The 23205-nt window shown below is 49.8% G+C and overlaps 1 protein-coding gene across 5 annotated transcripts in view; it reads right to left on the bottom strand.

Moving 5' to 3' along the window:
* The window catches only part of HIPK2 (homeodomain interacting protein kinase 2), a 171629-nt gene that overhangs the window by 24796 nt on the left and 123628 nt on the right, over positions 1 to 23205 (bottom strand). For 2 of the 5 annotated variants that reach the window (XM_054564283.1, XM_054564279.1), the window contains exons 7-12: positions 20265 to 20427; positions 16767 to 16974; positions 15671 to 15792; positions 11598 to 11740; positions 8701 to 8880; positions 5775 to 6056 (exon numbers count right to left, since the gene is read on the bottom strand). In XM_054564283.1, coding sequence (XP_054420258.1) covers positions 5775 to 6056; positions 8701 to 8880; positions 11598 to 11740; positions 15671 to 15792; positions 16767 to 16974; positions 20265 to 20427 — 1098 coding nt within the window. The remainder of the gene's footprint in view (positions 1 to 5774; positions 6057 to 8700; positions 8881 to 11597; positions 11741 to 15670; positions 15793 to 16766; positions 16975 to 20264; positions 20428 to 23205) is intronic. The other 3 variants (XM_054564282.1, XM_054564281.1, XM_054564280.1) reach the window with 3 other exon arrangements.

The raw sequence follows: 23205 nt of genomic DNA on the forward strand, positions 1-23205 counted from the left end.
TGTCCCAGCTGCCGAGATGAGAGCTGCTGGCCCATTGCCAGCGTGTGCTGCTCACTGCGCTCTTCCCATTCCCCCTCCATCCGACTCCAAACGCACGCTGATTGCTTCCACCCAGCCCTTCGTGGGAGGAGAGGGGCCAGCGCTGATGCCTCCTGGCCAACGTGCTCCTTTAGGTGGATCATGTGGCTCCCAACTAAAGTCATTAGTCAGATCCAAAAAACATATATTTTAAATTTGACACACACTTTCCATTCAGATATGATTCACACGTTTATATGTGTGTGCGCACACACACCCGTATCACCATAAAAGTCATTTTTTTCTACGCGAGTACCTTCTAAGAAATCAGAAACAGGGCCTAGGAGGAACCGCGGGCGCCCCCCCTGGCACACAGCAGAAGCGCATGCTCCTTCCACCTTCTGCGAAGGCCCACCCACCGAGCGCGGCTCCGCCTTGTGGCACCTGACCCTGGCGCGCCTCCTGCTGCCTCTGCCCTCTGGATGGCAGTAGAGCCTGGAGGGCTTCAGTGATGGCTTTGCGATGTGCTGAAGTGTTAGGACACGCTGCTGGGGACAGTTTGGTGCAGTGTCTCATCTTCAAAATGCAGCCCTTTCGTGAAATACACCCCCTTGACCACGCTACTCAACCGACTGGGGTGTTCCAAATATAGGATGCAGTGAGGTTGGCTCAACAAAACGTCCTTCTAGCTCCTAAAATCAGGCATATGGCTGAAATCTTGTTCAACTGTGGGGTGTGTTCAAACTGTAATACTACCAAACTATTAACCCCCCTCCAAAGGGTGCCGTGTGTCCGAGTCCTCTGTTCCTTCACTCAAGCTCGAACCTGCCGCCTCCAGAGCACATGCCACCTCGGCTTCCAGGAGCCTATGGGCCAGCAGCAGGAAGGGGGTAAGCCATGAGGTGGAGGTGGCAATGGAAACGAAGTCCCCTTTGGGTTCATTTTGCCCGTATAATAATAAATGCGGGCGTGTTTATTCCCCTCTGTGAAGTGGATGCTCAATTTTTTTAGGCCACAGTCTTTTGAGCAGCAGTCCGTCAGTTTCCTGACTGTGTCTTCTCTATAATAATTTATCTAGCTTTTCAATTTAGCATAAAGAACATGTTGGGGCAAACATTTTTCAGAGTAGTCCAAGTAACTGTTTTCTAAAAGAGTAAGTGATGTTCACGAACCAATTTTCTTGCAGTTTACATTTTGGTAGCATTACCCGTGACATACGCAAAGGGGTGCAGAACACAGCAGTGCCCTGGCGGCCAAAATAAAACGAACCCCGCCCATTAGGAAGGCCGGGGAAAGGAATGAATGAAAAAATGAATAAATGGATGAATAACGGAGACCGGACAAAATGATCTCTAGCTGAATCAGCTGCAATAAGCCACTTCAGTCACACGCTTTAAAAATTACCCTCGTGATGAAAAGTCTTACAATATGGACGCATGGTCTCAAAAGACAAGTTTCAGCACAAGGCAAGATTAGCAGAAGGTTCTGAATAATACAATGCACACCTATAAACTTTACCCGAAGAGATTTCTATAAAGAAGGGCTGGCTTATTCTGCACAGTCCAATGCTCCTCTAATCCAACTCAGTTATAAATACTTCAAATATGACAGCTTCTACTACTTAATCCTGGGGGACCCAAAAACATGTTCAGTTTTCTGTCTTTAGGCCAATTCTCTAGCCACGACCACAGGGCCCCCTAGTCCACCAGCAACTCGTTTAGGAAAAGGAGGATGCTGGGTCTTCTCCTCAGTGAGTTTTCTGGCCTCCTCATGGTTTAAAATGGTCTCAAAGGACCAGAAGACCTGCCTTCTGCCCTTCTCGCGGGGAGAACTCCCGCACTGCCGGGCGCCTGGCGCCCACTGGCGCTCAGCGACCAACCCCCCGCAGCTCTGGCCTGCTGCCCTCAGGCTGCATGTGGGGGCAAACGTGTGTGGGCACGGTGGTGGTCAGGGGAGGGGCCAGGACAGGCTTTATATTTGTCGAATTACTGGCTGAAATCAGTTATTTTTGCCAGTAATTAGAACTACTGCCAATTCTGCTACTTAGAACTTTTATCAATTTGGGCAAGCCACCTTCCTCTCCTGGGCCCCCGTTTCTTCATCTGTGAAATGGGATTAGAACGACAGGGTCTTGTGAATCCCATCAAATGATGCAAGAGACAGCGCGGGTGCAAACACCCGGTGAAGGTCTGCTTTGATCCAGGGATGAGACCTCCCTCGCTCCCAGCCTGCCCCAACCTCTGGGGACCTCCTTCCAAACAGGAGCTGCTGACCATTGTTTGTTCTGGTGACCAACAGTGTCATATACCATATACTGGGGGTCAGGAATAACCATTGTGACTTGGCATTCCTCTCAAAATTCTAGGCAAAGTGGTCCTGGAGATTTAGGGACACCAGTACTTAGGTCTAAAAATGTGCATTGACTAGCCCTGACTGGTGTGGCTCTACTGGTTGGGCCTCGTCCTGTGAACAGAAAGGTCATCAGGTTGATTTCAGGTCAGGGCACATGCCTGGGTTGCGGGCCAATTCCCAAGCTGGGGGTGTGTGAGAGGCAACCAATGGATAAAAATGTGCATTGACCATAATTTGCCTCATTTTGGCTCTAAAAGACACTTAGTTGGTGGAGGTGTTGCTGTTCGATGCTGAGCTCACCATCCCCGTGAGCATCGGCAGCCCTGAGGTATAGCCGAGCTGAGGCCGAGACCCACAGGAGTGCAGTGACCAGCACTTCGGGTGGAGTTCAAGGGCCAGCCCCGGACTCAAACGTGCTGGGCCTGGGTAAGTAGCCAACAGGAAGCGAGGTCAGTGACTCAGCAGCTCAGAATCCGGGAGCTCAGGGCTCAGGAGAAATCGGGTTTGGGATTAAGGGTGACCAGAGGCAAGGAGGGAAGCCCCCCCTGCTCAGGCTGAACACTGACGGGCTATGGAAGTTTCCAGCGAGTGGCCAAGCCGCTCCCCATTGGGCTGCACATGTGGGGACAGGACTGAGGCTTTCCTGGGAGCGCCTCAGAATCTCCTGACACAGCTGGTCACCTGTCCCCAGGGGAGACCCTCGAAGCCCCCTTTCTCTTCTGAAACCCCTTTATTCCTCCCCCACCCCCGCCCCCATTCTCTGTGATTAGCTGCCCCATGTGCTCTTGCTCCTGCCCCACCTGGGAGTCTCTACCCGCCCCTCCCCCGAAATGCATCTCCCTAGAATGTGCAACCTCCCTTCCTCTCCGTTTGCTCCCCCGCCCCCTGTCCTTTGGCCTTAAAAAGCCCCCTCTCCCCTGCTATTTCCTCGAGCTATTTTCCCTTTGCATCCCCACAGTCCTCTGCTAGTTTTTATGGGACGGGTACTCTGTGTTGTGCTACGATGATTTGTATGTGTCTTATTACCCCGCAAACCTCCGGAGGACAGAGGCTGCCCAGGTTATTTATGGACACCTGCAGTCCTAGCACAGCAGCCGACACTGGCGGGGCCCATAAATATTCACTGCGTTAAATTCTATGATCCTCTGATTTCTAAGAGAGAATAATCATATTCCCCACCCCCCGTTTTTCTCTTATTCCAAAATGTAGTTATAATAATGTGCTCACATTACACAGTCACTTCTCTATAAATAAAACAGCTACTGGTTTCTTTTTTATCCTACTCAGACTCAAGTACATTTTCCTGCCTTCTTGTTTCCTATAACCTTTTTTAAAGGGAACAGTCATTTGATCTTTCCAGAGCACCCTAGAATTTCATTGTCACAACCGTGGGCAGCTGAAGCCTTCCTGCTCCCTCTCTGGTCTCACTCTGCAGCCCCCCAGTCCCCCGTTTGGTTACATCTCCCGTACATTTCACTATCCTGGGCAGGCGGGCAGGCGGTCCCCTGCATTTTAAAAATGACGCTCTGGGACTCACTGCCTGGCCCACTGTCACTGCTGGCAGTTGTCCTCGCACGTGCCCCTGCCCATCGGCTGCCTCCCTCCCTGCCCCCTAAGTCTCCGGTCTTTTCCATCACGCGCGGCACAGGCTGCCCAGGCCCCCGGGGACAGCCGCGGAGCAGGCTGTGCTTCGGCCTGGCTCAGCGCCCGCAACCCTGGCAGCTCTGGCTGCGGGGAGCCCGTGCCCTCACCCTCCCTTCCTCGGACACGCTCCTCAAGTCTCTTCTGGGCACACACATACCAAGTCTGTGTCAACTCAAATCTTGTACTTCAAAAATGACATTTCAATCTTGTCAATTGTCAGATTTTTAAATCGCTTCTGCTTTTTTCCCAGTTGTGGCAAAAGGCCGTGTGAGGCTGCTGGGCCCGTCCTACGCCCCATGCGGCGGACGTGTGGACAGGCTGCCCCTGGCCGCGGCCAGCTGGCGGCTGGGAAGAGCCTTTCTCTTTGTGCAGGGACCGCCCGAGCCCGTCGTACTCCGGGGCTGAAGGACACGAGGCACTGGGGAGGGCAGAGGACGGACTCAACTTGGGCCTCTTATCAAAGAGGAAACTAAGGCTAGTCCTGGAAGAGGCAGGTGGGGAGTGAAGCGCTGTGCCGACGTCCCGGACCCCCTGGTCCCTCTGGCCACTGGCACGGAGTGCTCCATTGCTTCGTTACAGTCCCTGAGACACCCAAGATCAGGCTGAGCCATTGAAGGGAGAAAGAGGACACTTGAGCAAGACATACACTAGCCCCACCATGAATACAACGAAGCACTGAGTTCATCATAAAGATGGGGAGGGGGTGCCGGGCAGGAATAGCTGAAGCGAAAAGGTTTTGTAATCACTCATACGTTTCACAATGATTTCAAGTGTGGGAATCTATTATCTAATCAAAAGGATTTGTGAGGACTAATTGTTGGCACTGTACCCCATCAGGAATTAAGAATTCAGGCCCAGCAGCCAATGTTAAGCTTTGCATCCAGTCGTGGGATGCGCGCTGACGGGCAGTGCTGGGCTGGGTGGCTGGCCTCCCTTCCCCGGCCCTCAGTCCTAATTCGAGGAGCCAGCAGGCTGGGGGCACCGGGCTTTGGATCTACAAGGTCCTGAGGCCCCTGGGGGCGCCAAGGGCCAGGGGACCGACGGTGCTGGCGGGGCAAGTGCCAGGGGCTCATTGGGCAGCCCGAGCGCACACCACACTCGGCTCAACGCGGGCTGGAAAGGGCAGCAAAAGAGGCTCCGGCGCCGGGTTAATGGCCTTGCAAATACTGTATTAAACAATTCTCCCCCTTCCCAGGAAGCACCCAGAGAGGAAAATGAGTTCTCACTACTCTGGAATACACAGTAATGCTCTCTGGGTGAAGAGCCAACTGGCAGTTTGAAAGATTGGGTTAATCAGACACAGGGAAATTTCTGATTAATTGGACAATTATTTCAAATTCTGAGAGAGCCAAGGCGATATGAGAGAAATATTCTGACCAACTGGGAATAAATTCAATAGCCTGAGGCAGAGCCTTTTAAGCTTACGGGGGTTGAAATACACTGGCATCGCATGTCTGATTTTTATCGTCTCAAGTCTCCCAAATGTACAGGGCCCATAACTATTTTTTAAGACCCAAATTATTTAAAATTATTTTGGCTTTAAACAATTATGGGAAATCTGTTCGCCAGTCCCTTGAAATCATTTTAGGACTCTAGGACACAGCAAAACCACAACTGGGGTCCAGGAGAGAGGGGCCACCGTGTCTGATGGTGGGAAGTGGCCCAGATCCACGGAGAGCTGCCTCTCTGTGTGGGCTGGCAGCGCACAGCGCACCTCTGTCCTGGTCCCTTCCGTGAGTCTGAAGGTGACAAGGTCTCACCTGGTGGGAGCGTGCTTCTGTTCCTCCTCCTCATCCGTGTCGCTGCTGATGGTGATGACGCTGACCGTGGGGCTGGGGGTGTCGGGGATGACAATGGTCTGCCGCTGCCTCTCCCTGGTGGTGCTGGAGGCTCCGTCGCCCCAGCCGCATGTGACAGCCGAGCCGCAGGCCGGGCTGCTGTGCACCAGGGCGCAGCGGGGCGGTGTGTTCTCCTTGACGCGCTTGGACCGCTGAGGGGAGCTGATGGCCTGAGAGGAGGACACCTCGCAGGTGGAGACATTTCTGCAACGAGAAAGCCACACTCACTCACGGAGGAAAGTCAGCCCAGCAGCGCCTCCCAAGGAGCAAACTGCCTAGAAACCCCAGCTTTGCAAACCTCCATAGGGAAGTCAGACGGGGGCCAGGGCGCTCCGACCTAATGTGTTAACCGGCCACGAAGCGGCCGCCACTGGAGCGCTTCCTTCCAGGTCATCGCCGTAGGCGGGAGAGCAGCCCGGCCTGCTCAGGGCTCTGGTTTGGCTCCGTGTGCCTGCTCCCAGCGGGACCAAGCGGCCGGCCAGGACTCCCAGGATGGCAGGGATTGTGCCCAAGGACTGGGCTGGCCTTGTGGGGCTACATGTGACGCCCAGGATTTAAGGGGTGTCTGCCCCAACACAGCCCTGTCTTTGGGGTCAAAACCTGACTTCCTGAGCTCTGTCTTGTCATCCCGCTGAACATACTCAGGTCTTGTTTGGGAGAGAAGTAGAAGAAATGACGTTTGACACATAAAGCCTTGGTTTCCTGGTTAATAGCTGGTTTACCATTTCATAAACTAAAGTACTCAATTCTTAGGAGTTTCTGGATCTAAAGGAACTAAAGTTGGTGGTTAGTTTTCCTTCCTCCATCCCCTGGAGAAGGGACGTGACCATGAAAATATCTGTATATGTATAATTTTTATTTTAAAAAAAATTCTTCTGGACGTAGGCACCTGAGCCTCATAGGAAGCTTACCAGTCTTTTTCAATTGTCAAGAAAACCCGGGAAAAATGCAAGAGGAAAAGGTGTGTTTAAAAAGGGACCTTTTAGTCTTGATTTTGATTTACTTGAAATTCCTGATCAAACTAGCCAATGTAATTTCTGGTAACTTTAGAGAAAAAACGCCTCACTTTCTCTTTCCCCACCAACCCTGGGTACCAAAGCCAACCTATAATGAAACTAAAGACTCTGATACATCCTTAGAGATTCCAGCTCCTGCTAGCTGATGGGATGGCAGAAAGATGACAATTCTGTAAGGCTGGATCTATTTAATTTTCTATTTAGTTGCTATCAGATATGATGCTTGTTTCTTTTTCTGGGCTGGTAATGTTTTACTGAAAAGATTCTTCCATTGTTGGTATTTACCATAATATTTGTTACTGGTACTATGTCACCATCTTATGTTTTCACTACATCAGTAGTTAAAATACCTCTACTTGGCACTGTTAAAGAAAAGTATGCCTAGCTGCATACTGGTCTTTCAGGCTGTTTTGCCAAAACATTGGCCTTAGAAATAGGCAAATATATAACTCTCATTCTAATGATATTGCTCTCAAAAGACACGAGCAACGAGTCTCCTAACACCAGCTGGGTGGTGCGCAGGCAACACGCAGGGACTTGTCAAGTCTGGAAGGCAAAGGGTCAGCTCCGGGATAGACCAGAGCTCTGTGGCTGCCCACCGGCTGTGCATGGCAGCACGGGAGGATCGAGATGGTGGCCGTTACTGCAGCCTAATCTAATAATGCCACGGGGGCACCGTCACAGGGCTGCAAAACACAAGCACTTTGGGTGGCTGCCACTGATCAGATATGAATTCCCCTCAGTTGCCAGCAACACCCAAATAAGGAATGTTGAAGGAGGGTAACGTGAGGGAGTCGGCTCTTGGATTAATGTCTGAATGAGAGTGTAAAAGGGCAGGCCAAATGCCTGGAGCCTGGCTCTATGAGGAAGTAGAAAACCAAACCGCCAGACGTCTTATATACCAGACGACTCTCGATTAATCCATCTCAAATAAGCAACTGGGTACCTCCGTTCGTGCCACTGGAATGTAGGGCAAATCTGCAGCTGCAGGATCTTGATTTCAATTTTTTTTTTTGTTTGAAAATTTTTATTTCTTTAAAAAGGCCAGACTTATTGAGGTACACATACAGTACCAGCCACCCTTCTGATGAGTCTTGACAAACGGACGGTCACGTAACCCGACCACAATCCAGACATAGAACTTTTCACCCCCTCCTTCAGCCCCTCCTCCCCTACCCTAGTGCCTGGCAACTCCTGAGCTGATCTCTCTCCATAGCTTTGCCTTTTCCAAATGCCACACAGGTGGAATCACAGAGCCTGGGCCTTTTGTCGATCTTGACTTTAAACAAAGAGTTCACTGAGATGAGACTGGATTCAAAGGGAAGGGCAAGATTATTAATTGTCCTGCTGGTTAATGTCTAGCATTAACCAAGTTATTGTTTCTACTTAAATAAGCAGTTAAAGAAGTTAAATTTCTGACCTTAGATTTTTAAAAGATAAAAATCACATTTTTAAGAAAAGTTACGGTTTCCAAAGTGCAACCTTAGAGGTGAGCCTGAGTGTTTTCTAGAGAAGTGACAGGAGACATAACTGCTCACGGCCCTGGCTCTGAACACCAACACCGCGCCCCCACGTAGGGTGCTGGCAGGGTCGCGGCGAGGGTGAGGGCGAGGCCGGAGGCAGGCCCGACACCTGCAGAGACCCCAGAGCGAGCGCCTCCACCAAACCCTAGCGCTTTCCACACGGCACACTGCGCTCCGTGGGCTCTCCCCAAGCCAGGCAAGGGATCCAGAGCACATGCGCTACTCCCCTTCGCTAATCGGTGTCTTCACCTTCCGATCTCCCGAGGTTTCTCACCTCTCGGGGCAGGTGCACCGTCTCTGACCACCTACCTCGCAGAGGACTGGTGCTGCTTGCTCTTCCGGGAGGAGGTGGTGCTGGTTGGCTGCTGCCGCATCACGTGGGCCACGCCCACATTTAAGGGCTGGGCGGCTGGGAGGGTCACATGACCAGTCAAGAGCGCAGGCTGCTGCATGATGGGATTGTAATGGCTGCCGTGAGCATGGGTGTTCCTGAAAGGGAGATGGGAAAACAAGGCTCTTTATTGGATTTATAAACACAGAGCTTCTTTTTTTAGATCAAGGTTCCTCCCCAGTTAAAAGCCAAGTTAAACCAAATTGGTTAAATTGCTAGCTTATGGGATTATTGGGGATGAGCCTAGCCAGGTGAGCTCGTGAGGTATGCGTCTCAGGTGCAGTGAAGTTTGCGTGCTGCTCTGAAGGAGTGACAGGAACACAATTCATTGGTAAGAAAGAGGGTATCTCAAGTAGGAGGAAGACCAAGTAACGTAGGCTCAGTGTAAATTCTGGGGAGAGCAGATAAATATTCCCTCCGGCTTTTAAAGAATTTACAAAGTACCTTGAATGGGTTATCCTGCTCCGTGAGATAGACAGGATATATATTAGTAACACCACTTTACATATGAGGAAATTGTAGTTCATGTGAAAAACAAATGCTGAAGATTGGGAGCGTCAACATTCCTTTGCATTCCTATAGTGGCTAGCTCAATGCTCAGGCATGTCGCAGCTGATCAATTAGTTACACACTTGCTAAATGAACAATTAAATTAACTGAAGGTTGCCTAGACATGTTTAGAGTTTGGTATTAAATCAAAATTAGTAATAGTCAGACATGTTGATAAAAATACCGGCAGCAGTATCGGGAAAATGGGTTATGTTTCAAAGCTCTGCGATGGGGGTTGTATGGAGCTCATAAGGCTTGTTTTCCCACAGCAGTATTAAAAGTGGTGATTAATTCAAACTTGCCCATAAAAGCCCACTTAATACATAAAAAAAATGAAAAGCTATAGAATTATTTGAATTTTTAAAATATTATAAAACTCATCTTTGCAACTTGGGGGAAATCAGTAGGAAAAAAAAGGAAGGGGCACTTTTGTAGAGATTCTGACATTTTGCAGAGTCTTTTGGACATTTACATGAATTTTAGAAGCTGCCTTTATAGCATCTTTATTTTGTTGTTGCTATTTCTTCTAGAGACACGGCTCCCTTTTTTCTTTGATACAGGTCTAGCACTGGTATTCGTCTTTTGTATTTTAGTCATAATTATGGATATTCCCTGGTCTACGCATGAAATGGAGAAAAGAAAGTGTGTAGGCTTTAAGTGTGTTCTGCCATAACCAGGTGAGAGGAGGGATGAGGAATAAGAAAACAGGCATGAGTCAGTGAGTGTTGCTGAAACTGCATGAGCTACCAATGCTGAAAGACAACGGTGGCGGGGGGGTGGGGAGAGTAGAACTTATGTGTGGTCTTTTAGGAGAAAGCGGGGTGAGGAGAAAAGACAGCTGGTCAAACAGCTTTCCATTTGGCTGTTGTTCCTAATGAGCTGGAGGGGGAAGGTGGTCTTACTGAGTGTGAACCGGTGCCAGTGGGGGAAGGGAAGATAGGTTTATTTATTGCCTGTCATGGACCAGGTGCTGGTATGGTATATGTTAGATACAGGCCAAGTGGTTTGTATTTTATCCTCAATTGAGCCTCCCAACAATCCTCTGAGGACTGTTACTCCCACTCTATGGAGGGAGAAACTGAGGCTCACAGAGAGTAAGCTACTTGCTTAGGTCATGCAGTGCCAGAACTGAACCCAGTTTTACCTGGCTTGAAAGTGCTTCCAACGATTAGGGGTGCTCGTGGGGTTTGTAATCAGTGGGAACTGAATGGGGCTGCAGAAAGAGCCTATGTATTCTCTTCACTACTCCGAAAATTAAATGGAGGAAAAGAGGAAGCTGCAGTTGAGGCTTGACTGGGCGCTTGTATCTCTGTGTTTTACCGAGAGCTCTTCATTCATAACAGTCTTTCAGGTCAGAAAAGGAACTGTGGGGGCGGCCGCTGGCTGGTATGGAGCCTGTCAGAGGGCGGGAGTACTACCTGCCACGATGTAGGAGCTGAAGGAGAGACAGCCCAAACTACCTCTCATGGGGAATGGGACGCTGGGCACAACGTGTGTGTGTGTGGGGGGGGTTGTCGTGACTCTGCACTGGTGAGGTGGGCGCTGTGGTGGCATGAGGATGGGATGGGTGAGAAGCACAAGGAGGAGTGGAAAGTGGCCACAGAAACCACAGAGGAACATGTGGGAAGGGGGAGGGTCTGACAGCAGATGCAGGGGGTATGGTTGCTGGTGGCACAGCCGATGCCTCTGGGGCACGTGGAAAGTGGACTTGGAGCTGTAAGATTTAACTATGACCTGAAGAGCCGCAGGCAGCAGAGTGCACTCTGTGAAATAAATCCTGTTCTGTCAAGGCGTCGCCTGGGAGAGCTGAGAGACTCCAACGTGTCTGTGTCTCAGAACACCTTGAGAACTGTTTCTAGAATTGCTGAGGAACCGCAGGGGCTCTCTTCTGCATGCTTTCCCTGGTGACAAATCTTTGTTTTTTGGGGGTAAGATTTAATCCTGAGAAACGATTAAGAATCGTCTAGAGCCATTTGGACATTTGAATTACAAGCGTGTGAATTACACTGTCAACGGCGTAACTGAATTTTGGGTCAAAAGGGACAACTGATCATAAAGTAATGAAGCTGATTTTCTTGTTTCCTAGAACACTTACTTAAAAATTACATCTCCTTACACTGTCGTCATATTCCACAAAACCTTTTTAATTTAAAATGTTTTCTGCTAAGCAGGAATTCAGGTACAGGCCAGGCCAGGCCAGGCCAGCGTTCTCGGGGTCAGCGGTGGACCTGCCTCCCAGCCCAGACGTGCCAGTTCTCCCGCTTACCTCCAGTCGGCCAACTGCTGCGTGCCTGCCATGGTCTCGGGGATCACAGTCGCATGCTGCACCGACGTGTGGGTGGCCACGCCGGTCAGCTGCTGCCACGCCGGGGGAAGCAGGATCTGCTGGGTCCCACTGGGCCAGGCCTGCTGTAGAGCAAAGCATGTTTGCAGTCACCATGTGTGTTAATCACATGATCAATGTACATAAGCCAAGCACTTATCTATGCTAGACCCTGGGATGGGTGTGAACGTGGAGACCTGGTCTTTGATTGGCGAGGAGAATGCAGAAAACTACCCTGTGGAAGGGCAGAGTGAGTCTACAAGGACCAGGCCAGCGGTCATTTCCACCTGTCAGGTGCTCCATGTTTCTGCACCAGCCTTGCTAGTGGAAGTGGGTTTTGGATCCTGCCATTTGGAGAGTGAGATAATTTCAGTGCTGTCTCAGTCAAGAACTGCACTTCCCACCTCTCCACTTTGACCTACTCGTTCACCATTTCTGGTGGTGGTCAAGACATTAGCTCTGGTTAGGGGCTTCGGAGGACGGAGGTGACAGCAGCTTTTAGGCCGTATCGAAAGAGCATCGTTAAGGCAACCCAGAGACCTCTCTCATGGCGCTGAAATGAGAGGTGTGGTTGCACCCTCTCCTTCCACGCACACCTCCTCAGGTGCCCAGCAGACGCTGTTCCCTTTCGAAGGGCGCGTGACGCCGCTGGGCGGTCAGGAGGAAGGGGGCAAAGCAAACACAGCCAACCTGAGGAATGGATTTGAGAGACTCCAGCTCCACACTTTTTCATATAAAATCCTCGAAGAGGTTTAAATATTTAGCTGAAAAGAACAATGCCAATTTTCTGGCTATGTTTCAAGTAACAGTATTTGGAGCGCCTCCGCCTGAAACCTAAACATCTACCCAGAGAAAAATGAAGGTGCCAATTTAAATATCTAATTACTGCTTTTTCTTACAGTCACCATACTCCTTTTTATAAGTGAGCTTATTTTTGTCCTTTGTAAGGACCGTTTAAAAATATCTAGGAGAGCGCTCCCTTGTAACAGGCGAACAACGGCATGGATTAAGTGACAGGGAGAGAGAAAAGGCAAAGCAGCCAACAAACAGAAGACCCACATGACCCTGGATAGGGCAGGGAGTTTTCACTTAGTAGATCTTAGACGCCTTTGCATGTGAAGACACACTGGTCTCCCATATCGTTTTTAAGGGCTGCGTGGAGTTTCATTTTACACACACATCAATTTACTTAACAAATCTCCTACAAATGAACATTTAACTTGCTTCCAGCAGTTCTCTCTCATAAACACCGCAGCAATTAAAATCCTGTTCATAGATTTTTTTTGGGTTCACATTCCCAGGTGCATCCTCGGGTTAAATCCCCTTGGAGGTTTACGACACTCTGGGCACTCCCTCCCAAGTGAGCAAGAGGCAGAGCTCTTCTCTGCGGTCATTAAAGGACAAATACCGAGTCAGAAACGCCGAGCCCGTTGGTTTCCACCACCCTGAACAAGGAAGAACGTCTGCGTTAGCCAGGCAGAGGCGCTTGTCACCATTTCTTTCAGAGCTAGTGCTGGGCTTACCAGGGTTACAAGTGCAAACGCAAGACAGGATCGAAAGCACCCTTCAAGGTGCATGTGAATCTGCCGGTTTTGGCTCATGGAGGGGGAGCGCAGGGAGAGCGGCCTGGGTTTCTGCCGTTCAGATAAGGTATGAACAAGCTGCTTTGCACTGGAATGAGCTGCAGTTCTTTCTCTTGACCTGTTTCGGCATTTTCTAAACAACCCACTACCAAACTGTGCAAACAAAAGGAAGCTATGAGGACTAGTGTGAAAGGCAGGAGTAGAAGGCCTTTAAATGCAGAAGGTTCTCTGTTCACCATCGCCCAGCGAGACAAAGCTCTGGGTGCTCCCAGAGGCTGGTGTTAGTGGTCACTTGCAGTCAGTTTGGAAGTAAGAAGAAAAAGACGAAGAATGGTTAAGATCAATCTTAAACATGCTGGTCCAGGAAACAGAAGAGGAGATAATAAAATTCAACGTATTTTATGAAACTGGTGTAACCTTGATGTCCAAATCAGATAAGGATTCTATAAGACAGAGAAATCACATGCCATTTCTTACTAATAAATACAGACCCCAAAATACTACCTACAGTATTTACAAATAATGCAGTGTTGAAAAGCATACAAATGTATCCAATGCAACATGACCGAAAAAGTTTATCTGGGAAATACAAGGAGAGTTTAGCATTGCAAAGTCTGTTAAGTAACTTGGTACATTAACAGATTAAGGAGCTGAAACATGTATTTCAATAGATGCAGGAAGAACATTTGATATAATTTAATTTCATTAAAAATTAGCAAACTTGATAAAGTGTCTTTATCAAATATTTATATTAAACAAAATGCCAAATGGCAAACAGCCAGAAGAATGTCAAGTTAGGAACAAGTGAAGGGTGCCCAATATCAACACTGTTACTAAGTAGAGTTTTGGAGGTGCTGTCAAGCACTGAGATGGAAGAACAAAAAATACAAGCTGTAAGTTTTGGGAAGGAAGAAACAAAACTATATCATTTGCAAATACAAAGACAGTCCACATAGGAAATCCAGGAGGATTCAGAGAATCAGAACTAAACAAGTTTAGAAGGACTGCTAGATAAACTCAATATAGACCAAAATCAGTATATTCCTATACAGCAAAGACAAATAATGAAAAGATGTGGTTAACAGAATTAATAACAAAAACTGTAAAATACTTAGGAATTATCCTGACAAAAGGAAATTTGAATGAAAGGAATAAAGGTAACATACACAGTTGTACCAGGCTCAGGAATGAAATGACTTAATATTATTAAGATGTCAGTTTCTAAAATAAATATAAATTTTAGGCAAGTTCAGTAAAAACAAGCCGGCAATTTCTTTGGAACTAAAATTCTCACGTTAATAGTAATGTTTCAATTCACACGGAAAAGTGAAGGGACAAGAATAGACAAGGAAATTTTAAAGAATGATGTCCCTACCAGGTACCAAGACACATTCAAATCAGAATAGCCAAGACAACAGAGTATTAGGCCAGTGGAATGGAATAGAGCCCAAAACAGAACTATTGTTACAAAGAACACCATCAGTACAGGGCCTTTGGAAACACTGTGAGGGGAGCTTTCGGGAACTTGCCTTATTAAAAAATGAAGGTGCTTCTGAACTAACAAGTTGCAGCCAAGCCGTCCCGGCCCCGACAGAAAGGGTCACACGGAAGCCGTCTAGCGTGGGGGTTAAAGCCCAGGTGCTGGTGTCATACTGGCTGGTTCTGCCACCCAAATGCTGTGTGGCTTTGTGCCCGTGATTGTGCCTCACTGTCCCTTTTAGTCAAAAGGTCACAAATATCTTACTGTGTTGTAGGAATTAAGTCAAACATAACTGTAAAGTACCTGGTGCAATGATGATGTATCTGTTATTAAAGATGTCATTACTATTATCATTGTCTCGCGTGTTACCTTCAATTTCCACAACACTTTTAAAAATTTTCATCACTTTCACCTGCATGATCTCATTCTACTATCAGAGTACCTACCTATGTGAACAGATAAGGGAGGTTCCAGCCCACAGCTTCTGTGACCCTGGTTTTTCAAGTATAAAGTGAAGAAATCATCTCCAAGGCTTTTTTTGACTCTAAAACATAATTTCTATTTTACAAGAAAAAAATATTTCTTTTGGGGGCAAAGAAATATTAACTGACATGCCTTAGGTCACAGAGAGTTCTAAGTAGAGTTGGGATTAAAACCTAGGCCTCCTATGTTAATTTGCATTACAAACATACAATCACTACCACCATCGTCATCATCATAATCATCATCATCATCTCCCCAGACTCCCTGTGTCTGAATTTCTTCTTGGAAATGTAAGCCAGGCACTTAGAAGGGTAATTCACTTGGGGGTCATCCAGAATATTACAAAGACATTCTAATGACTCGAAGCGTCTAACGCACTGCCAGGGAGGGATTTAGCAGAGATACATCCCTTTTGTGAAAAACATTAACATGGATAATGGCAATACCAGGAATAATAAAGAAAGAATTACCTGGGCAAGCAGACCTGGTTGGATCTGAAGGGGCTGAGCTCCCGGGGCTTGAGTGACGATGGGAACAGCGTTTTCCATTCGCACGGAATAGCCAGCATGTTTGGAGGGGGAGGCCTGCAGCCCTGCTCAGACAGCAGGTGGGGAGAGGGGGCTGAGTGGAACCAGCACATGAGGCGCACGCTCCCCTCCCCTCCCCTCCCCTCCCCTCCCCTCCCCTCCCCTCCCCTCCCTTCTCCTGTCCTCCCCTCCCCCAACTCCACACCGGTGCCCTCCAGGTAGTGCCTGGTCCTTCGGAAGTCTCCCCTCTAGCTTTTAATTTACATTAAAAACAAAAAAAAAAGACACAACCCCATAAAAAACAACCTTGAATGTGTTCAAAGGCTAGAAGGTGAAGTTAAGGAGTTGGCAAAGCCAAAGTGGAACAGTGATGCTGACATCACGACACAAGTGCTCTATCAGGAAGACACACCGCACATGGCCCTACATCAGAGCCGGGGTGTGGGAGAGGACACAGGCATCTGCAATGGCGCTGCCTCTGAACTGGGCAGCCGTGCACAGACTTCCCCCGCAGGGCTTGCAAAACCAAATTCTCAAGTTCCTGTGTCAGCTATAACCAAGTACACAGTCACCCCCAGCTTCTAGAGGTTTCAGGAGGGGCGTTGGGGTGCAAGGCCGACGAATCACTGCGGGATGGCCTGGGAGATGCTTTTCTGACCAACTTGTATTCCTCACGAGACCTGGGGCTATGTTGGCAGCCAGATGGGGGCACTTTTCGACAGACGCGCCACACAGAGGATATTTCCTGCGAGGAGCCCAAGAGCTGATACCAGTGTAACAACGGGAGCACATACAAGTGCTTATTCAGACAGCCGGCCAGGGCCAAAACCACTGGCAGGCGGTCCGAAAAACACAGTCCCCCTGCTTCTGGGCGGGACACAGTAGGACAGGGGTCAAGTCCTGTGATGCCGGTGCCCACAGAAGGAGATGCAGAGGGCTCTACCCCAGGGAAGGCGGCCTGACAGAACAGCGCGGGGTCACAAGCCCCTGCAGCCATCCGGTTGGGCGCAGGTGGGAGGGCGGGCCCGCTCCTCCTTACCTTGGAAGCCGGGCGGACACACGATGAGAGCTTGCTGGAAGGGGTCGGGCCGGGCGCAGATCTGGGCTGTTCCCGTCTGCAGGGGCAGGCTCCGCTGGGCCACCGCAGCCATGGAGGCTGCTGAGGGCTGGTAGAGTGCAGATTGGTAGTTTAGTATGGAGACTTCGGGATTGGCTAAGGAAATAGTGGCACTGGTGGAGGTGGGAGCCTAAAGGAATGATGGGGATTAAACAAAAATAAACAAAAATAAAAGATGAGGGCGGTGGCAGGTTGGGAGACACGAATCTAAATCAAATAAGTGAACTCAAAGAGGAACAAACAAACAAAAACCAAGGGCAAAGAAACAGAAACAGACGGGAGTGGACATATGGTTGAAAAGTCTCAAGGAGAAGCAGCTGCCTGCAGCCACATGTGACAGAGTCACCTTTGGTGCTGATATGCAGGCCTGTCCCTAACATCTGTGGGGCCCAGACCAGGGTGCCAGTGAATGCTCACAGACATAGGTCTAAATACTACAAAGAACTTAGGCTAGAGCCCGGGCCGGTAGCGCAACTGGTTAGAGCGCCGTCCCAATGCGCAAGGTTGTGGGTTGGATCTCTGGTCAGGGCACATACAAGAATCAACCGAGTGCATGAAGGGATGGAATAACGGTTCAATGTTTCTCTCTCTTCCTTCTTTTCTAAAATCAGTATGTAAATAAACATTAAAAATCAGGCTAGAAATGATTTATGTTGTGCCCTTCCATGTTGACAAACACACCTTCCTAGCGAGGGGGAAAGCCAGGTCTGGGCTCAGGACTCCCGGGTTCTTGGGTTCTGCCCTGGAACATGGTGATGAGCAGGCTGAACCCGCCTCTTCCTCTCCCTGCCCCAGCTCCATTCCCGCCACTCGAGGGGCTGCAGGCGCACAGACATGGATCGGAGGGCGCCGCCCGGACTCGGGGGTAGGGGTGAATCCAGGAAGAGGCCCCTGCAGGCCCAGGGCCCCAGGTACCCAGCGCATGGTGTGGAAGCACCCACCCCTGGGGAAGGGCTTGAGGGGGCCCCCCAGTTCCGGTCTAAGGGCAGCACTCTTTATAGATACCCTGAGGCAGAGAACTGCACTGCAGAAACGGGCAGGGAGGGGAGGGACAGGCTGAGCCTGGGCTTCCCTGTGAGGCTGTGAATTCTTACACTGCTGCCCAGCTACCCGGGCTGGAAGGCAGAGAGAAGAGGTGCTGGAGGGTCAAGAGAACCGAAATGGAGATGGGTTAGGCAGATAGTGAAGGTAGGTCCTCTCTCCTTCCTTTTTCGGGAGCAACATCACTTAAGACAGAACTTCCACGTGAAGCCAGGCGGCAGAAGGAAAACAACTTCTAAGTTGGGAATTGTCCATCTTAGCTTTTATCACACTGATCCGTCAGCACGGTACGGGGAGGTTACCAATGGCTTCAAAGTCACCATTGTTTACAAGAGGGTTGGCCACCAGGGGTGACAAAGACTAAAGGATGAGGAGGAGAGAGCCACTAGGACAACTTGGACACATACAAAAACAGAATTACAGGAAGAGTATGTATTTGTGTCAAATTTGATAAAAAAGTCTTTTATACTTAGATTTTATGTTGCATTTCCATGCAAAGCAAATTCATTTGTTCGAGGGTAATTACCAAATGACGTGGCGTATGTGTTTGCAATTTAAGATATGTGCGGTAACGCTAAGTGTCTGCTTGCGCAGCATCACGTGGCAGGCCTCCTGGTGGTATGAGGGGACGCGTGTGCAGCACGTGTGGGCCAGCGCCCGCCTTTGCTGCCGGATGACTCGCCTTGCATCTCCTCTCGGTTCTCGGCTCTCTCTGCGGCCCCATCTCCCCTGGGGGCCTCCCCACATGCACATTCCCCGCTATCTGCTCAGCTCTGCAGGCCGAAGCCCAGGTTCTTGGCAGTTCTGGGGTCTTGGGCTTCCCTCTTTGGGGCACCAGTACCCTTAACTGTCCCAGCTTCTGCTCAGCCACTGGGCCTGCGGCTTCTTCCTTCGAAATGACCCTGAACGCGTCGGCTCCTGTCAAGTGCTCCTTCCCCACTGGAGGCCCTGACCAGAGGGGCTTCCCTCTTCCACTTCTTCGTGGGCACAGAGGCTAGAACATTCTTTCCAAAAGACTACTTTGTGCCCGTCACCACTCCTGCTCACAGATCTCCAATTGCTGTCTAATGGGCACAGTCTGTGCATGTGGGCCTGGCACCCCCCTTTCCCATGGTTGGGCCAACCTTCCCTTCCAAACTGATCTCCCTCTGCCCTCCACACCCTTGGCAGCAGCCAGCTGGCCTGCTCGCTGTGACGAGGAACACGGCCGTGGTGAGACGTGGTTGAGGACCTCATCGTGGTGAGCTGTGGTCCAGCTGTGGACGCTTTAGCCCAAAGGCTGGGCTGGGTGCTGGGAGGGGATGTTTGTTTCTTTCAGGCCAGGCCTTGGATGGCATTAGCTCCTCCCCCTCGGGAGAGCTCCAGACACCAGTGGCCCCTGGGGCGCAGATGCCCGGTGGCCTCTCCTGGAGCTGAGGCAGCAGGCGACAGAACAGGCCAGGAAGCACAGCTCGGCCTGAGCAGCCTGGTGTGCTCCAGGAAGGGGCGGGCGAGGGACACAGGGCCCAGGACTCCCCAGGGACAGCAGGGGACTTGTCAACAAAGAGTGGGTGGCCAGGCAGAGGTATTCGCTTATCAACTTCAGGATCAGACCATACACACTCCTCTCTTCTAAAGGCGTGTGCACATGTGTGTACACACAGGAGTGGGGTTGCTGCAGACCGGCAGCAAGACTGAAAAAACCTAGGGCGACATCTCTGGGGGATCTGGGAAGACCGGAAGCTGGAAATGAAGGTCTCTTAGACAGCAGGCTCGCCTGAGCCAGGGCCTGGAGATTATTCAGCTAGGAAACATTTCCTGGATGCCACCTTTATTTAAGCAGCATGTTAGGTGCTAGAGTCCGCTAATTTTCTGCAAAAGGTGGGAAATCTGTGGAAAGAAAACCTTCGTTTCCTGGTCCCTTTCAGTTCCAGGGGCTGGGATTCTGGTGACAGACGGATGAACTGATGTTCCCCACGACCTGGAGGAAGGACAGGTTTTTCTGCCTTGAAAGGAGATTGCAGGGACCCAGCAGTCTGGGGACGAGGGAGAGGGGCCCGAACTAGACGATCGCTAGTGCCCCAGCTCTAGAATTCTTAGCAGGCAGCTGCCGAACGTACGAGGATCATGGCATCTCCTTCCTCCTATGCGTACATCAGGATGGAGAGAAGTGGTAAGAGGATCCATCTCAGAATCGACCCTTAGAGAGTTGCACAGACCTTGCTCCATGGGGCCCCCTGTCACACAGAGTCCCTGAGGCTCTCAAAGCACATAACCTCGAAGCCTTCTTCGAGTTGAATACGACAGTAAAGGAATTTAGTCTCCTGCCTGGGATTGCTGGGGGAATGCAGTTCCCGACGCCCACTGTCAGCCCCGCCGCCTCCTCTGCTCCCCTCGCACCTGGTTGTGGACAGTGTTCAGCTGGTTGTTGAAGGTCATGGTCAGGTTGGTGGATGTGCTGGGGGCCACGTGCGTGATGAAAGGGGTTTTGCTCTGGTTCACGGTGTCATACATGTTCACCCGACGCTTGCAAATCTCCATGTTCTGGAAACATGATTTGACGCTGGTCGTGCAAAAGGCAGAGACAGAGGTATAAGGGAAAGAGGAGAGGAATAAAGGGGAGAAAATGGCAAGGGAAAAGGAAAGAACAGTTAATCTAGTAAACAAGACAACGAGGGAAACTTTAGTCTAAATTTCCTGGATTTCTCACGTAAAGTCTGCAGTTGAACAGCCAATGGTACTTAGACAAGTTCCGCCCCATCCTGGGCAGGGAGAGTTTCTCACAGCCCCACAGACCCGATGGCTGTGACTGTCTTTTCCTCCCGTTTGCTGATCTGTCTCCGGTGCCACTGCTCGATCTCAGCTTTCAGTATGGTTTCTGGCCCATAAACAAGTAAGTTCTCTGATTGGGGAACACAACCTGCCACCATCTTCCCCAAAGCCAACTCCCTGTGCTAATCCTTTCCAGCTACTCTAAGGCACCAGCGCCATCTAGGGGGCAGCCAAGGAACTAGCCGACCCGGTATCATGACCCTAATTGCCCACTTTCTGCCCACCGGAACTGTGCATGTAACGAGAACAGTAATAATATTAATAGTTAATAACAGTGGCTAACAGTGATGGAGAGCTGTGGTGGTTGTGTGCAAGACTCTCACACTCCGTCCTACAACAACCACCAGAGGGAGAGTTGATCGATGCCCCTATTTTAGGAGCAAGGATGAAGTTTAGAGGGGACAGGGAATCTGCCAAGGTCAAGGGCTAATTCCAGGCAATCTTCCCATACACACATACATCCTCTTTAACTTCTTTCACCCTTTCTTTTTATTTTCTAATGCTTTCCCAATTACTAAAATAAAAAATTATCTTCTTCTGTCTCCATTGCATTTATGAAACAAAACCAAACCTTAGTTATGCAAGTAAATATAAAATTGTTGCCGACACCAGCATCAAGACAATAGACAGTCACAAGGGGCCTCAACCAAGTTCTTGAAAATCCACCACAAGGTGTTTAGAATTGACTCATTGTTTCTCATTCACTTCTGTATCTTGTCATTTAACTTACTTTTCCTTAAATGCTAATATTCAAGAGACTAAAACAGCATTGAAAGTTCAATTTTAAAGACTTATTTTAATTGTAATGTAAAAAGTGAATATAAATAAAATCATTTTCTATCATTTTAAGACTTCTGCACACGATGGGTAAGTGGTATTTTGGGCCAAGCAGGTGCTTTGGGGCTGCCTTTCATACCAGATGTTCCCAATAGACTTAGACGCGCTCAGAGAGTCCCCTCTCTTCCTGCACTAATGACCGCTTACACTGGCCACACAATGCACATAAAACCAACATTTACTGACTGTGCACCCTGGAGAGAAAGGAAAACGTATCCTACCGTGACCGACGGCTAAAAAGAAACGACTGATAAGACTGGTAAAGCGAACCTGCTTTGAGCATCACTAAGTACCAAGCGTACCGCGAAGTGCTTTCTCATGGAGGCTGAAGGAATAAAACAATAGATTTTATATTCCTGTTGGAAGTCTATTGAAAACATTCAATGGTTTTGTGGCTATTCAACCAAAAGCTTTTAGACTCAGAATTTTGTAACAGGAATGGCCTGGCACTTGCACTTTGGGTTACTTCTCTAAGGACGGTTTTTAAGGAATTTATGCACTAGGATCCTGGTGTAGAGAAACAGTGGGTCCCTTTCACCTATGGATCGAGATGTTGGGGCAGCTCCGGCCCAGTTGCAAGGGAGGGCGCCTACTGCAGGGTGGCTCTGGAGCTTTCTTCTTGTCCTGGGGTTCTCCTGATCTCCTCTAAGTCCTAGGGACCTATAGGACCAGGCCTGCTCTCAGGTAAGCCCAGGTGGGCTCCAAGACCCACCCGGCCTTCTACGGCCCACCTTCTGAGCTCTGAATTGTCAGCGGTCCTCTTGGGACCCACGCCACATTCTGAATGTGAAGCTGAGGCTCATGGTCTCTGCGCTCAGCCCTCGCCAGGTACATGAAAGCAAGCGAAGCATTCTATCGCTGCTCCGTCACAGAGCCCAGATGGACAGGACCCTGGGGCCCTCCGGCCATGACTCCCGCTGTATGTGGGTGGCTCTCTGACTTAGTGCAGGTGGCTCACGGGAGCCCTCTGGAGAGCACCCCCTCTGTGTCTTAGCCGTAGCTGCTCCTCAGTCCGCTCCACGCCTGAATATAAGGAGAATGATCTTTTGGGGGCCTTGTCCAGTAAATAAATCACCAAGTCCGCCTTCCTTCTGTGGTACAGACCAACACCCACTTCAAGTGCCCCGGCCACACTCAGAAACGGGAAATCTCTCAATGGGAGTTTGCAGGGGATGGGTCCAAGTTCCTCCTTGGTACTCGAGTTGGGCAGTTTCAAACATGGTTCTAAATTAGACTCCCTGTTGCAATGCAATTTGACTTGCTTAACATCAACTCATGAAGAACAGAACTGAAAGCAGAGGAGGCGCCATGTGTGGTGGGTACCACCCACTCATTTCTCGGAGGCTGGCTGAGGTCCAGCCTTGAGACTCGGCCCCATCTGAGCCTGGTCATGGCAGGGTCAACTGTGATCTGCCGAGGTCTCTCTTCCCCAGCCTCTTCTCACGCAGCCCCCTTTTCCTCCCGCCCCTAACTGAAATCTGGTGCTCCTGAGCACACTGCTTCTCCCTGCGGACACCAGGGATGGGACCTTCATCCCGGGTACTTCCGGGTCGGGAGGCTGAGTGACATCTCTCCTTACCTTCTGTTAGGGGCTGAACTTTGCCTCCCCCCCCCACCCCCGTTCACATGTTCAAGCTCTAACGCCATGTACGTCAGAATGTGACTGAATTTG

The sequence above is a fragment of the Pteronotus mesoamericanus genome, unplaced genomic scaffold, assembly GCF_021234165.1.
Source record: "Pteronotus mesoamericanus isolate MK-2021 breed Mesoamerican mustached bat unplaced genomic scaffold, CSHL_Meso_final scaffold_85, whole genome shotgun sequence".
Lineage (NCBI taxonomy): Eukaryota > Metazoa > Chordata > Mammalia > Chiroptera > Mormoopidae > Pteronotus > Pteronotus mesoamericanus.